The sequence below is a fragment of the Scyliorhinus torazame genome, chromosome 2, assembly GCF_047496885.1.
Source record: "Scyliorhinus torazame isolate Kashiwa2021f chromosome 2, sScyTor2.1, whole genome shotgun sequence".
In the NCBI taxonomy this organism is placed as follows: domain Eukaryota; kingdom Metazoa; phylum Chordata; class Chondrichthyes; order Carcharhiniformes; family Scyliorhinidae; genus Scyliorhinus; species Scyliorhinus torazame.
Window position 1 is genome coordinate 122418432 of NC_092708.1, and position 17086 is coordinate 122435517.

The window sequence follows — 17086 nt, forward strand, 5'->3', positions numbered from 1 at the left end:
TAAAAGACAGCTCTGGCAGGAGCCACCAAACATGCGACCTCCACCTACATGCCGCAACTGGAAGTCCCTGAGGCTGGGAATTCTGCAGTGAGTAACTAACCTCGGCCTGGATTTTCACTTCTAGCTCGAGAGCACAAAGTTGGGGAACTTTCTGGCTCTGCAAACCCAACCCGGGAGAAAGTGGCTCAAAAGGTTAGGTTTTCGTTCTGGATTGGAGTGATCCCTGGGAGAAACCCGGGAACAAGAGCAGGGGATTCAGGGTGCCGAGTCAGTCTGTGCTGAAGGCCAACTTTGGTGTTCTGGCTTTGTGTTCACGTTTAATTAAAAAACAGAAAAGCATAAAACAGCCCTTCAGCCCTCACCCCCCACACCCCCCATACCCTATCCATGCCCCATCCAACCCCCCATGGTCCCTTGTACTATCCATGCCACCTCATGCCTCTCAGCCTTTGCTCTTATGGGGCTGGTTCAGCACAGTGGGCTAAACAGCTGGCTTGTAATGCAGAACAAGACCAGCAGCACGGGTTCAATTCCCGTACCGGCCTCCCCGAACAGGCGGCGGAATGTGGCGACTAGGGGCTTTTCACAGAAACTTCATTTGACGCCTATTTACCTTCCTAACTGTTGACTGAACCTGCATGTTAACCTTAAGATAATGTTGAACAAGGACTCCCAAGTCCCTTTGTGCTTCTGATATCCGAAGAATTTCCCCGTTTAGAAAATAGCCTATGCCTCCAATCCTCCTTCCAATGTGCATAACCATACACTTTTCCACATTGTATTCCATCTGCCACTTCTTTGCCTACTTTCCTAGCATGTCCAAGTCCTTCTGCAGCCCCACTGCTTTCTCAATACTACCTGTCCCTCTACAGATCTTTCTATCATCTGCAAACTTAGCAACAGTGCTTTCAGTACCTTCTTCCAGATCATTAGCTTCCCAAGGTCCCACCCCGCAAGGGAGCATCCCCACAGGCAATCCCCAATCATCCCTCCATCTACATCCCCCCCCCCTCAGCACTCCCTCCACTTCAACCCTCCCTCCACCCCGACCCTCCCTTCACACCCCCGTCCCACCCCCACAACTGTGAACCACGCGTGTGGCTAACAATGCCCCCTCAGGAAAAGCTCTCACATACTCGGCGGGAGAGGGCCCCTACTGGCAGTGCGGTGCCGGACTTGAGAATCCTCACCCCCTTCGAGAGGCGGGCCCTGGAGGTGACTGGTATGGCCGAGGACAGGGTGGTCACCAACGTGGAGGCTTGCGGAGCCCACAGAGGTGACGGACCACCAGGCTCCATCCGAAGGACCTGTCAAACATGAGTAGTGATTGCCTTACTGACCCATCCCTCCCACTGAACACATGTCCATTCTCCCGCAAGTCCTCCAGCCGACGGCGACGGCCCATCCCGGGCTGCCCCCTCCCCTGACTCCGAGGAGAAGACCTCGGAGGAGAGTTCCGAGGATGCAACTGTTATAGTCGCGGCACAGCTGTCATCCCCACCCTCCACCAGCGCAGATACACACATCTTGGTGGGTCATGTTAGTGGTCAGGCTTCTGGGGCACAATCTGGTGAGCATCACACTGCTGCTGATGCACATCTGGTGGAGGCAGGAACCCCCAAGCAAGACAGCAGTCCGAGGTCTGCTGGTTCCCTGGACCCAGTTGAGTCCCAGCCTGATGCTGAACTTCTGGAACAGAGTTACCCAGAGCTGATGAAGATGATAGTGAGTGGCCAGGGTGTTCAGAGGGAGATGTCAGCATCACTCCAGCAGATCCATAGCCGACTGGAGGAGTCCCAGAGGCTACGGGAGCAGGAGATGGCGCCGGCAATGGTGGCAACGAGGCCAACATTGCTAAGGTGGCGATCGCAGTGGAGAGTCTGGTGCACGATGTCGGCACCAAGATGAAGGTGTCCAAGACGTTGCACAGTCGGTGACGGCCATGGCTGAGGGTCTCGGCAGTATGTCTGCCTCACTGCGGCACGTGACCCAGTACCTGACTGACTTTGGGCGAGGTGGGAATGGGGGAGGGACTGCGGAGCTTGTCCCAGATGCAGGTGGGCATGGCTGAGGAACTGCAGAGTATGGCGTTGACACAATGGTGCGGACCATGGGGAACCACCAGGGCTGGCAGAGCCAGATGATGAGGGGCAGCCGGGGTCCGAACCAGCTGCCCCTCCAACCCAAGATAAACCCCAGGGCCCTATGGGCAACGACCGGAAGAAGGGGACACTGTGTGCCAACCCGGACCCATCCCATGGGGCAGCAATGGTCGTCACCAGCACTCTGAATTCCACCCATCTGATGAGGCCGCGTCTCGGGATCAGTACACGGGACAAGGCGGAACGGCTGTGCATGTGCTGTCGATAGGTGAGCTGGGGATATCCGGCCCCAGAGCTCCCCGAGGTTGCCCGCCAAGTGCATCGAAGGCCACAGGACAGGAAAGCAGCTGATTGCCTCCACCTTAGGTGTGCATCCTGGGGAAACACTAAGACGTTGTGGTAGAACTAGGAGGGCCACGCATGTTGAGCATTACCGAGGGCAGTGGGGAAGGTTTCGGCATGGGGTGGGATTAGGGGTCGGTGGGGGACGGCGCTCTCGGAAATGGGGAATTGTACAGCACATTAAACAACTTTTTGCACAACTATTTTTTTTTAAATTTAGAGTACTCAATTCATTTTTTCCAATTAAGGGGCAATTTAGCGTGGGGCCAATCCACCTAACCGGCGCATCTTTGGGTTGTGGGGGCGAAACCCACGCAAACACGGGGAGAACATGCAAACTCCACATGGACAGTCACCCAGAGCCGGGATCGAACCCGGGTCCTCAGCACCGTGAGGCAGCCGAGCTAACCACTGCATCGCCGTGCTGCTCTCTTTTTGCACAACCATTATGACGCCCGCCTCTGTCACTTTCTTCCGCAATGAGGGCTGCCCCCGGAATCTTTGCCTATATCTCCAGGCAACATCCCCTCCCCGTGGCACCCACCCACCCTCCAGCCATGGTCATGTACCGGGAGCTATGTCTCATCCTCTGGGTGTTTGGATGTTGGCTTCTGCGTGTGTGGTGTTAACTCCCACACAGTGTCCATGCATCAAGGTTTGATTAGGATGCCAGACAATGACTCCCACATACGACATGGCCTGCCTACCCACGGGATCCTACTTGGCATGTGTCAAGTGTTCACTTAATCACAATTGTCAATTCTCTACTGGCGATTGCCTTCAGCCGCGCAGCCAGAAGGTTGATTGGTGGGGCAGGAGGGCAGGGACAGGGGTTGCCCCCAGAATGGGGTTGGGATCCAAGGGTTGGCACAGTGGTGTCGCGAGCGATTGATCCCCCAGTTGCCCACCCAGCACCTCCGCCCCCACCGTCCCATGATGGCCGACCCTTGCGGAGTGTCCCCCACACCCAACCGAGCACTCGGGTGGCAAGGCCAGCCCCCTGTGTCTTTGCCTGCGAACAAAGATTGCTACTCCCCTACTCGGCTCCCCACAGAAGCTCTTCCGTCATGGTCACGTTTTTACAAAGGGCAGCACAAATAGTAGCACAGTGGTTAGCACTATGGCGTCACAGCGCCAGGGTCCCAGGTTTGATTCCCCACTGGGTCACTGTCTGTGCGGTGTCTGCACGTTCTCCCCGTGTCTGCGTGAGTTTCCTCCAGGTGCTCCGGTTCCCCCCCACAGTCCAAAATGTGTGGTTAGGTGGATTGGCTTTGCTAATTTGCCCCTTAATTGGAAAAAATGAATTGGGTACTCTAAATTTAAAAATAAAATAGTTGTGCAAAAAGGTTAGGAAGGGTTATTGGGTTACGGGGATAGGGTGGAAATGAGGGCTTAAGTGGGTCGGTGCAGATGCGATGGCTCGAATGGCCTTCTTCTGCATTCGCTGTTCTATGTCTATGTCTATGAGTACAAATCGGAGCCAGCGTGAGCACCCGCTGGGGAGGCCGGTAAATGACAGGCGGCCTTTGGATGACAGGTGGTTCTCATTAATTGTATGGAAATTGGACTTAAGTGATGAGAATTGGTTTCGCGCCACGCTACGGCGAGATTCCAAATTCGGCTACGGGAGCAGGCTGGTTGCATCGCAAATGGTTTGGCGCCTGGCGTGGTTCTCATTTTTTGTCTCTCCCACCATTCACCGGCCTCGTTACGTTTGAGCGCGAGTGAAACGAGGCTGGAAAGATCGCACCCTTTGGATACGTTTTTTTTTTTACTCTTAAATTAATCAAATAGAAAATTCTACTTAATTTCAGATTCACTGTTTAAACACACTGCTTAAAATGCACTTCACAGAAACTTCGAAAAGTATTTTGTAACGATTGAAATTATTTTCTGGATTTTCAGGTTTTGTGTTTAATGAACAGAATATCCCTCATCTCAGGGCAGCACGGTGGAGCAGTGGCTTAGCCCTGCAGCCTCATGGCGCCGAGGTCCCAGGTTCGATCCTGGCTCTGGGTCACTGTCTGTGTGAAGTTTGCACATTCTCCCCTTGTTTGCGTGGGTTTCACCCTTACAACCCAAAGATGTGCAGGCTAGGTGGATTGGCCACGCTAAATTGCCCCTTATTTGGAAAAAATGAATTGGGTACTCAAAATTTATTTTAAAAAAGAAAAAATATCCCTCATCTCGTCATCCAGAAAATCTTCAATAACAGATATTTATTTTTGTCTCGTGTTATGATATGCACTAGTATGCAATCGAGATATTACGATGGCCAGCAAGTATATAATTTGTACAGAGAAAAGTTTCCTCAATATGCTAACCGAGCATTTCTGTGATCTTCACTGGCCTAAAAAAATGATATAGAGAGCAATGACTTAAAATGGCCACATCACTAACACTATTTTTAAGATAGTGTTCATTAAATAGTTCTTTATGAGGTGTTTGGCATTACCATTGTGCCCATGATTAATTATAATTTAGCATTTAAGCCACTGTCTTAATTAACTGTCCCAATTTTAAAAAAATTAAAGTAAAGAAATGGCACAGTAATACTTACTTGATCTTGGAACAATGCTCCACCAAAAGCCCAAACACATGCAAATACAAAGTACATCTCATAGATATCACGAGGAGAGTCTGGTGGTATATTTTCTGGGGTTAATAAGCAGTCCAGTAGAGAACATAAAGTCTACGAGAAGAAAGTAATTTTGTGAAACAATCTAAAATTTAGAATACAGCACAACAAAATGATATAAATCCAGACATGTGTAATGGTCCTAAAGGGTACATTCTAGCTTTTAGTTTTTATGACCTTTTGGAAGTATATTTAGGGTGCGATTTAACAAAAAATAGAGTTCCGTTGTGGGTGGGTTTCGCGGGCGGTTACCCGGTGCTTTGGCCCCGCTATTGAATGGATCCTGTTACTTTTTTGGGCCTTGGCTGGGAAGGCCCCACCATTTTTAAGTGGCGCCCTGATCTCCCGATCCCCCAAACAGACCCCCGGACCCCCCAACCTACCTTCTCCTCGCACCCTTGTAAGGTTTTCGGGCAATTCGGCCCTTTTGGAGAAACTCAGAGACTGTAAACTGACTTTCCAGGCAAGGGAACAGAACCAGTTTTCCCAGCAGGCTTGGCCCGCTGAGCTGAGTGGGGACATAAGCACATAAATATTTACAAACACCCCCCTAGGAGCTACAAGGAAGAAGGAGCCAGACAACAAGATAACATCAAGACACAGACAAAGGGGCACGGGAATACACAGGAGGCTTGCATGCAAGCAGGACAATGGGATGGTCATAGGCCCATGCAAATGTAAATGACCTGGCCTCCACCAGAGCAGAATCCAATCAACACCCCATCAACATAGCAGCATCTCCGGAGCAGATGGAAGTCTTTGAAAATCTTCAAGGGAGCTCAACCTCGTTATCTCAAAAAACAGACTGGAGGCGGACCTAGGGGAGGTACTCCCATCTCGACAGGTCTGACCGGCTCAAAGGGGGCGGGACCAGCGGGAACTTTAAATCTTACCTTTTTCAATGCAAAAGGGGCTGGCCGATCACAGGACAAAGCCAGGTAAAACAATATAAAAGGGGCTGTGTTTTCGATTGGGGGTCTCTCTTCGTTCCTGGCTCGACCTCTGCACCCCTGACTTGACCTCTGCAGCCTGTGACCGTAAGTAACCCGCAGCAGCTTGCGAAACTCCCTTGATTTTAATAGTGGTTGAGGCTTTGGGGAAGGGAACTTGTTTTGTGCCTTGTGATTTTGCTAAAACCTGTGTAACCGTAAGAATTTTCGTTGTGTCCGCTATATTACCTTTTGAATAGACTTAGTTGTATTAGAGCATAAGATTTTATTGTGTTTCTTCTGTTGATGATTTTGACCTGGGTTTTACAATAAACCTTGATTTGATGCTAATTGGAGTCGTTTAAATTCTTCAATCCTTCACCAGCGATCTTTGACCAAGTCATTGTTAAAAATACTCCCCACCTTAATTCCGGGTTCAAGAATCGAGGGTCATCTTGAGCGATTCACTCAGGACAGACTGCTGGTTAGGAAATAAACAGCAGTGTCCTATTCTCTCTCTTGGGAAAGCTACTCTAGTGGAGTAGGAACCGGGTGGGGGTTGTACCACCGGCAAGAGAGAGAATCACCTGGGTATTGGTAGGGGTCTGGAGATCTGTGTGATATAAGTCTCAGGCTGTCGGTTAGGAATAAACGGCAGGCTTGAATCAGTGCTCTCTTCAGTGGAAGTGTCCCAGTGCGACATCCCCTGGCCTCTGAAGTTTCAGTGCCAGCTGGAGAGAGACACACACAGACATCCAAACCCCAGATATCGGCCCAGTAGTGGAGTAGCGGAGATGGCACCCTCTACAATGGCGACCGGGGCAGGAGCCCGGTGGTTTGGAGTATGTGACTTGGCAGAGGGGGTGAGGGAACAAAGCAAAATGGAGGAGAGAATATCCTCGTATTTGTGGCAAAAGGTCAACCTCACCAAACCTTGGGTTTCAGAATTAATCAATGCGGAGCAACCGGTAATGGCAGCGGCTGCATGGACAGACAGTAAGGCGCACAAAAGGCACTTGGAGAAGGCAGTTTGGCTGGTTTGCCTGTCCGAGCAGGTAGTCAAAACAGAGGATAGGGTCGAAGAGTTAGAGCAGGAGTTGAGAGAAGTGAGGGCCAGCGCAGGGGACAGCGCTAGCGCAGCGGAACGACTGCGGGAAGAAATGGCAGAAATTAAACAGGACAGCGCGAGTGTAGCAGAATGACTGCGGGAAGAAATGGCAGAAATGAAACAGGAAAGCGAGTCTAACAGATGTGAGAAGGACTATCTCCACTGCCAGATAGTGGAGGGTAAAGAAAAGGAACGGAGGCTCCAGGGACTCTATGCTCGGAGTACAGAGCAGTGTAGGAAGCTGGAGGGGAAGTTCCGGGACATCCAGGCAGCATACCGAGTGGCTCGCGAGGAAGTAGGGGACTGTGCCCATGGGCCGTGCCAGGCACGAATAACGGAGTTGGAGGAGGCCTTGTCCAGGTTCAGGGGACAGATACACCTGGTAGGTCCAGGGGGGTTCCCTAGGGGCAAGGTGCTCCTCGCAGCGGATGATTCCCCAAAGGCCAAGGGGAATAGACCGCCTCCTGAGGCACCGGGATTGTGTCCGGGCCGGCAGGGGGGGATCGGACTGCACGTTCAGGAGCAAGTCCAAGGGGGGTCGGCAGGGTACCCCCAGCTGGCGGCGTGTCCGCCTGGTTTCGTATGTGGGTCCCCATGGGATGGGGACAGACCGCTGCCTGGGATGCCGGTGATGGGGCCGGGTCAGCAGGTAGGGTTTGGACCGCCCGGTCAGGGGCAGGTCCAAGGGGGGTCAGTGGTGTATCCCCAGATAGCGGCGTCTCCTATATGGGTAGTTAGCCCGGGGACAGGGGGGCTACCCAACGAGGCAGGAGAGCTGGACAGTGGGGAGGAGGAGCAGGAACCCCAGGTAGGGCAGATGTGCCCTGTCAGGCAAAGAAGGTATGGTCCCCCGGCGGGGATGGCAAACAGGGGACCGGTTGAGGGCGACATTATCGTTCCTCATGGGGCATCCGCGCTCAGGGGGATGGTGGCCCACGTTCCCAGACTAACTCCAAAGGGGGATCCGTCGCTGCATTTTATGGAGGTGGAACAGGCTGCCAACATCAATGACTGCGACGAAGAGGAGCAAATAAAGATGCTCCTGATAACCCTAGATGCCCAGCTATGCAGGACAGTGACCTCTGGGAATGGGGGAAGACCTGACACCTGGGCGGCAGCACAGACTGCTGTTCTGGAGGCAATGGGCTTGAATCTGGGGAGCCCTTTCATGAGGGTGGGGGAAACCAAGCAGCAACCAGGGGAATCTCCCACCATGTTCGCAGACAGACTGTGGACTGTCTATATGGAGGCATGCGGGGTTCCCGCGGATAGACGGAATTTAGATGAGAGAACAGCCCACTGGCTGAAGACCCTCGTAGCTAACTGTCTCCCCCACGTTAGGGCAAAGGCCGAACACTGGTTCGACCCGCAGAGTCCGGACCTTAATGAGGCAGAGGTCCTTAGGAAACTTACCCTCGCATATCGTAATGGGGAGAGGGGTGAGGACAAGCCCCTTAAGGGTAGGGTGCATGAAATCGCGCCAGCAGCCCCTAAGAGAGAGTGGAAGCATGAGGAATACTTATGCTACGGGTGTGGGAAGGCCGGGCATTTCAAGAGGGAATGTAGAAACCCTAGCAAGCAGGAGAGGGCTCCCGCAGTAGAGAGTCAGACCCCGGCGGTAGGAGCAGCTGCCCCGGGAACCATCGAGATAAGTAAAATTTTAGCCCTTTTGCAAGGCTCAGGACAGGTGGCAATGGCAACGGGCCAGGGCCTGCCCGCACCCACACCACAAGAACCCGTATGACTACCCAGGGAGCAGCCTCAGGAAAAAGGGAGCGCAGGGGTAGTTCTAGCCCCAGACCCTGGTCCGGTCCAGGTGCAGGGTCCCATTCTGGAGGCTGCCTCAGGGGCGATTTGCAGTTTAAATCCCTTAAGGTGGGACCCATGCGAACGCCACATCAGCCAATTTAAATTGTTCCACCCCATAAGGACAAGAAAGAGCAAGGTGGGGGGAAGACGGGGGGTGGTAGTGGAGAAACCCCCCGTAGAATTAACGACGGTGGGGGAGGCCCCTGACTCCACGATCACACAACCGGTGACAAGGTGCTGTCCCGAAGGAGCAGTCCCAAAGAGACCGACAGTGCTGCAAGCACCCAGCCCAGGGACAGTAACGATTCCCAAGCCTCTACCTGTGGGTCAGGTAGCCTGCCTTAGTATAGAGGCTAAGGAGGCGGAGGAAGTGGAGGTATCACCTTGGGCTTGGGAACCAGTCGGGGGACGAGGGAGCAATCGGGTCTCCAAGCCCCCGGTAAGATGGTCCCCATCACACCTCCCTGTCACCCGGTCCCGCAGTAAGGGGGCCCGAGTGGAAGGGAGCGATGAGGGATCACCGAACCCTGTTGGGAAAGGAGAGGCAAGGGGCAGCCCGAACCCCCGGGAGGGGACGGTCTGGCCCGAGCCATTCGACCAAACAGGCGGACTGCCCCAGTTTAGCGGGGCACAGTTTTAATTTGGCCACCCGGAGACGGGTGGCATTGTATATAGCATTCCCCCCCTGTTAGTTCTAATTAGTGTGTAGTTGTGTGTGAAGTATTTAGGATCGTGGGAACACAGAAGCGCCTGGTGCAAGGGTAAAATGATGAAGCACCAGGCACTAGGACCCTGGTGCAGCCGGGCTGTAAAACACAGAACCCCAGACAGGCTGCGGCAACTTCAAAGCAGGAGCTGCTGCTGCCACCGGATAGCGGCAGGCACTAGGACCCTGGGGAGCCGGGCTGTAAACACAGAACCCCAGACAGGCTGCGGCAACTTCAAAGCAGGAGCTGCTGCCGCCACCGGATAGCACCCATGCACTTCAAGGTAGGTAGGGCTGTAGAGGCAAGAATGTGTTTTGTTTTTACAGATGGGGCACCCGACGATGTGGAGTTTGCTGATCTTGGCGATGGTGGGACCGGGAGAACTCCGCAGAGGCGAGACAGAAGAGTCCTTCGACTGACCGGGTTAGGGTGACTGAGGGCAGGCGGGTGTGTTCAACCTGTGAGGGGGACGTTCCTTTGGGGAGACGGTGGTGGCCCAGGAAGCTGAGGCTGGACATGAGGGATCGGTCCTCGGACTGGGAACGGACTGGACAACACCTAACGGACCATCACGGGGTCACCGGGTAGGATCACCGTTTGCGGGGATAAGGGGTGGGCTTCTGACCAGGGCATTTATTTGTGTTCATGGGGATCTACCAAGGCATGTCCACAAGGGGCATTAATCACTTTTGTAAGGTGGTGGCAGAACCCAGGGAACGGGATAAATTGACCGCAGTGGGGAGGGATGTGTAACGCCCAGGGAAGGGATGACTGTAGAAGCTACCGAACTGCTGGTTCAGGTAAAGCGACCCCTGCCCACAGCCCAACCGATCGACCCTCACAACTGTCCGATCACCACCAGGGGGGAGCCTGAGAATGGTTTAGTGTTTGCCCCCACAAAGGAAATGTTGTACAGGGGGTACATTATGCTGCCGCCTCAGTTGAACTAAACCTTTCAGCTGCAGGTATCGACGATGGAGGATAAATGAAGAGCCCTCAACGGGAAGAAGCGAAGTGCAGCCAAGAAAGGAGGATCCTTGATGAAATAAACAGATGCAATTGTAAATAGTTGTATGGATTCGCGGGTCCCAGTTACTTGACTGGGATATATGTACAGGGACCCTTACGTTTGGGGTTCCGGTGAAATGTGTACTTGAGTGTGATATATGTACAGGGACCCTTACGTTTGGGGTTCCGGTGAAATGTGTATATGTTACTGTCTGCTTGAATTAAGTATGGTCTTGTCTTTCCCTTTCATTGAAATCAGGGGTAGCCTAGATTAAGGGAACTGTCTTGGGACTTGTAGTTTCGCATGTTGTTGGGGGGGGACCTACGGTCCACACAAAAGGAAATAATTATCCTTCACCTGTGTCGATACGGTCCAAGCAGGTAGGGACGTATCGAAGGGGCATCTGTAAGGTTTTCGGGCAATTCGGCCCTTTTGGAGAAACTCAGAGACTGTAAACTGACTTTCCAGGCAAGGGAACAGAACCAGTTTTCCCAGCAGGCTTGGCCCGCTGAGCTGAGTGGGGACATAAGCACATAAATATTTACAAACACCCCCCTAGGAGCTACAAGGAAGAAGGAGCCAGACAACAAGATAACATCAAGACACAGACAAAGGGGCACGGGAATACACAGGAGGCTTGCATGCAAGCAGGACAATGGGATGGTCATAGGCCCATGCAAATGTAAATGACCTGGCCTCCACCAGAGCAGAATCCAATCAACACCCCATCAACATAGCAGCATCTCCGGAGCAGATGGAAGTCTTTGAAAATCTTCAAGGGAGCTCAACCTCGTTATCTCAAAAAACAGACTGGAGGCGGACCTAGGGGAGGTACTCCCATCTCGACAGGTCTGACCGGCTCAAAGGGGGCGGGACCAGCGGGAACTTTAAATCTTACCTTTTTCAATGCAAAAGGGGCTGACCGATCACAGGACAAAGCCAGGTAAAACAATATAAAAGGGGCTGTGTTTTCGATTGGGGGTCTCTCTTCGTTCCTGGCTCGACCTCTGCACCCCTGACTTGACCTCTGCAGCCTGTGACCGTAAGTAACCCGCAGCAGCTTGCGAAACTCCCTTGATTTTAATAGTGGTTGAGGCTTTGGGGAAGGGAACTTGTTTTGTGCCTTGTGATTTTGCTAAAACCTGTGTAACCGTAAGAATTTTCGTTGTGTCCGCTATATTACCTTTTGAATAGACTTAGTTGTATTAGAGCATAAGATTTTATTGTGTTTCTTCTGTTGATGATTTTGACCTGGGTTTTACAATAAACCTTGATTTGATGCTAATTGGAGTCGTTTAAATTCTTCAATCCTTCACCAGCGATCTTTGACCAAGTCATTGTTAAAAATACTCCCCACCTTAATTCCGGGTTCAAGAATCGAGGGTCATCTTGAGCGATTCACTCAGGACAGACTGCTGGTTAGGAAATAAACAGCAGTGTCCTATTCTCTCTCTTGGGAAAGCTACTCTAGTGGAGTAGGAACCGGGTGGGGGTTGTACCACCGGCAAGAGAGAGAATCACCTGGGTATTGGTAGGGGTCTGGAGATCTGTGTGATATAAGTCTCAGGCTGTCGGTTAGGAATAAACGGCAGGCTTGAATCAGTGCTCTCTTCAGTGGAAGTGTCCCAGTGCGACATCCCCTGGCCTCTGAAGTTTCAGTGCCAGCTGGAGAGAGACACACACAGACATCCAAACCCCAGATATCGGCCCAGTAGTGGAGTAGCGGAGATGGCACCCTCTACACCCTCTGTACCCCACCTCATAAGGGCACCCCCGTGCCCGAACCCTGGAGAGGGCAAAATACCACCTGGGCAGCACTGCCAAGGTGTCAGACTGGCAGTGCCAAGGTGCCAGGTGGCATCATCTGTGCCAGGGTACCACAGAGTCCAGAGGCTGACCACCCAGGCGCCTCAGATAGCCAGGGAAACTCCCCTCCGCCGCCCCAACCAAGTGCTGTTCAGCCTGATGTCCGTTTATGGAGACTAGTGCCAAACAGTGCCCGGCTGGCGTCTGTTTGGCGAGGCCATTTTATCCCGGTGTTATGGGCCAGAGTTTTAAAAATCCCAAAGTGTATCATGGAGTTCACCTGACCCACAATTTTTAATAGATTGTGATATGGGGAGCACACGGCCCACTCTACAGGTGTGGTACAGCAGAAATGGAAAAGTATTCTTTAAAGCAAAACAATGGTTATTCTATGAACTCAAGTTAATCTTTTAAAACACAGTGAACATCTTCGCAACCATCAATTCAAATACAACCCCCAAAGAATACAACACTAAGTAATCCTTAATAACTTCCCAAACAACATCCAGAAGAAAAATGAAACACCTTTTAACAGAAGCACATTAGGTTTACATTCACTGCTGAGAACATTTATAATTCTGAATTCACCAAATGATCAAGAGATATTCTTTTCATGGCAGAGAAATCAACAGTACACCTGCTCTGTCTGTCTTCAGCTCCAACACTGAAAACAAAACTAAAACACACATTGCAACACGCAGCCTAAAACGAAAGGAAAAGCTGACAGACAGCCCAGCTCCACCCACTCTCTGACATCACTGCAGTAGTAAACACCCATTTCTTAAAGGTACTCTCAGTACAGATATTTATATACACACCCATTGATAAACACCTATTTCCTAAAGGTACTCTCACATGACACCTTCCCCCAAGAAAAAAAAACCCATCAACTTCAAGGTGGTTTCATTTTTCACCTTTTCACTATCCTTTAAGAAATGCACACAGTAAATACACGTTTTTGTTTCAAAAATACAACACACGCAAACAGGTACAATAATATAGTCCATTTTTGTTCTTCATCCTCCAACTGAAATTCTTCTCGATTGACAGACTCTTTGAACAAGAAGGTCTCTGCACCTACGGCATTTCTCTACGCCTCGGCATTTCTCTTTAAAGTCAGATATTTAGTTCAATCTTATCACAGAGTCCCTTGTAATTCTCCAACACAGGAGCATTGGTTAGCACAGCTTTCAGGCCGTCAAATGCCTGTTGAAAGTCCGCTGTCCACTGAAATATTCGATGTTTCTTCAGCATATCCATCAGTGGAGCAGTCACGCTACAAAACCTTTGCACAAATGTTCGATCAAATCCACTCATGCCAAGAAATCGCATTATTTCCCTTTGTCTTGAGGGTATCAGAAACTCCTCAAGGAAAGTGACTTGGGCCTTTCCAAATTCACGTTTGGCTAGGTTTATCACCAAACCCGCCTCCTGAACTCGATCGAATAACTCCATCAGGTGTGTCAAATGTTCTGTCCATGTCTGGCTGAAAATTACCAGATCGTCGATGTATACCACACAATTGGGTAATCCTGAAACAACTTTGTTTGTGAACCGTTGAAATGTGGCTGGTGCATTTTTCATGCCAAATGGCATAACTTTGAATTGGTATATACCATCTGGAGTCACAAAAGCTGAAATCTCCTTCGCCCTTTTGGATAAAGGTACCTGCCAGTAACCTTTAACCATTAAGTAAATCCAGATTGGAAATAAAAGCTGATTGTCCCACTTTCTCAATGCAATCCTCCAAACGTGGGATAGGATAAGAGACCGTTCTTGTAACTGCATTAACCTTTCTATAGTCCACACACAACCATTGGGTACCGTCTGGTTTAGGTACCATCACTATGGATGAGCTCCATTGGCTGCAACCCACTTCAATTATGCCATTTTAAAGCATTCTCTCAATCTCTTTGTTAACCTGTGCCAATTTTAAAGGGTTAAGTCTATATGGATGTTGTTTGATTGGAACAGCCTTTCCCACATTTACATCATGTATAGCCATTTTAGTACTTCCCAATTTATCTCCACAAACTTGCCCACGTGATATCAATAACTCTTTCAGGTCAGTTTGTTTTTCCTCTGGAAGGTAACTCAACAATTTATCCCAATTTTTAAGAACATCCTCGTTTTCCTATTTAACTTGAGGTATGTCAAATTCCAAGTCATCTGGATTTGGTTCGTCACTTTGAGTTAGAATCAATAAAACCTCCTCCTTATTCTCTCTTTCCCTTTCAAAGTACCCTTTAAGCATATTCACATGACACACTCGGTGAGTCTTCCTTCTATCTGGTGTTTTTACCACATAATTCACCTCACTTAATTTCCTTTCAATCTAATAAGGTCCACAAAACCTAGCTTTTAAAGGTTCACCTACCACTGGTAACAACACAACAACTTTATCTCCACTGGCAAAACTACAAACTTTGGATTTCTTGTCCGCTACCCGTTTCATCACATTTTGTACAACTTTTAAATGTTGTCCAGCCAATTCACCTGCTCTATTTAATCGTTCCCCAAAATTTGACATGTAATCCAATAATGCAATTTCCGATTTCTCACCCAACAATTTTCCCTCAATCAATTTAAGTGGTCCTCTTACCTCATGACCAAAAATGAGTTCAAAAGGACTGAATTTGGTTGACTCATTAGGTGCATCCCTAATTGCAAAAAGTACGAATGGAATTCCTTTATACCAATCCTCTAGATAATCTTGACAATACGCCCTCAACATTGTCTTTCATGTCTGATGCCACCTTTCTAACGCTCCCTGCGATTCTGGATGGTACGCACTTGATTTAAATTGTTTTATTCCTAAGCTATCCATAACTTCTTTGAATAACCTCGAGGTAAAATTTGATCCTTGATCCGATTGTATTTCTGGGTAGTCCATATTGAGTAAAGAATTTAAGTAACTCCTCCACAATCTTTTTAGCTGTAATATTACCTACTTTGCCTCTGGAAACCAAGTAGACACTTCCATTCTAGTCAAAAGATATTGATTCCCACTTTTTGTTTTAGGAAGCGGTCCTATGCAATCAATTAGGGCCTGTGTAAAAGGTTCCTCAAATGCTGCAATGGGTATTAAGGGCACGGGTTTTATCACTGCTTGAAGTTTCCCTATCACTTGACATGTATGACATGATTGACAAAATTTAACTACATCTTTATGTAGTCCAGGCCAATAAAAATGTTTCTGGATTTTAGCTAGAGTTTTCCTTATTCCGAAATGACCTCCCACTGGTACCTCATGTGTACTCGCAACATTTCATTTCTATACCCTACCAGCAATACTACTTGATGAACTTCTGCCCACTTTTCATCCGCCTGCATGTGTAAAGGGCTCCATTTTCTCAACAAGACATTACTTTTACGGTAATAACACTCTGGTATCCACTCAGATTCCTCATCTGTGTATGCTTTCTGATACATCCGTTTTATTTCTACATCATTCTGTTGTAACTCCGCCAATTTTCCTGAACTAAAAATATCAGCCTCATCCTCCACCCGTTCTTTTCCAACCATCTGATCAAAAATCGTTTCTGATAATTGCACTTCAACTTCATCGTCACTCTCTGATTTCTCCTCTTGTCTTAACCTGTGACTTTCCGACCTTGTTACTACACAATCCAGAAAAATCCCAGAATATTCATCCTTCAACCCTTCAGTTGTCTGATTTTCCACTGGCTTATCAACCACAGTAGGCATCACTCCCACCTGCTATCCAGCTATATCATTACCCAAGATAAACTGTATTCCTGGACAAGATAGTTTCTCTATTACCCCTACTACCACTTCACCACTCTTCACTGGACTTTCCAATCTTACCTTATATAATGGTATAAAGGTATTCCTCTCACCCTTAATTCCACATATTACCACCTTTTCTGGCAATATTCTTCCCAAACTACATAACTCCTCATCTCTTACCATTAAAGATTGACTAGCTCCCGTACCTCTTCAAACTGTGACTTCTTTACCTGCTCCTCCTGAAACACATGAGTAAACTTTACCCACACAAGTAAATTCTTTAAAGAGATCTGGCACCTTCTTATCAATCACTTCTTGATCAGGCTGTACAATCTTTTGCATCTCCTTCACTTCACTTGGGCTTTCCTTTACCACTTTAATAAGCCCCACGGTCGTATCCTGTTTTACCACATCAGCCTTCCCAGTGTTTTTCTTCAACCACCAACACTGTGACTTTACATGGCCTAGTTTATTACAGTGAAAACATTTGAACTTTTTCATTTCTTTTCCACCCTCCTGGATTTATTTTTTAGTCTGAGGTACATTCTCTTATTATCTCCCATCAGATCACCTTTGCCTCTACCACTTGAGTATTTCTCATGTCCCCAGTTTCTATCCCTCACAGGCGGAAACTGATGTCGGAAACCAAGCTTTGATTTGTCAACTAATTCATAGTCATCTGCCATTTCTGCTGCTAACCTCACAGTTTTATCCCTCTGTTCTTCCACATGAGTTCTCACTGCATCAGGAACTGAATTTTTAATCTCCTCCAAAAGTATAATTTCTCTGAGAGCTTCATACTTCATGGTCTATTTCCAAAGCCCTTATCCACCTCTCAAAATTACTCTGTTCGAGCCTTTCAAACTCCATGTATGTTTGATCAAAT

The 17086-nt window shown here is 49.1% G+C and overlaps 1 protein-coding gene across 1 annotated transcript in view; it reads right to left on the minus strand.

Moving 5' to 3' along the window:
* dnah9l (dynein, axonemal, heavy polypeptide 9 like) overlaps positions 1 to 17086 on the minus strand; it is a 1249478-nt gene that overhangs the window by 604064 nt on the left and 628328 nt on the right. Inside the window, exon 42 of the mRNA XM_072476205.1 lies at positions 5005 to 5136. Within this exon, the coding sequence (XP_072332306.1) occupies positions 5005 to 5136 (132 nt within the window). The remainder of the gene's footprint in view (positions 1 to 5004; positions 5137 to 17086) is intronic.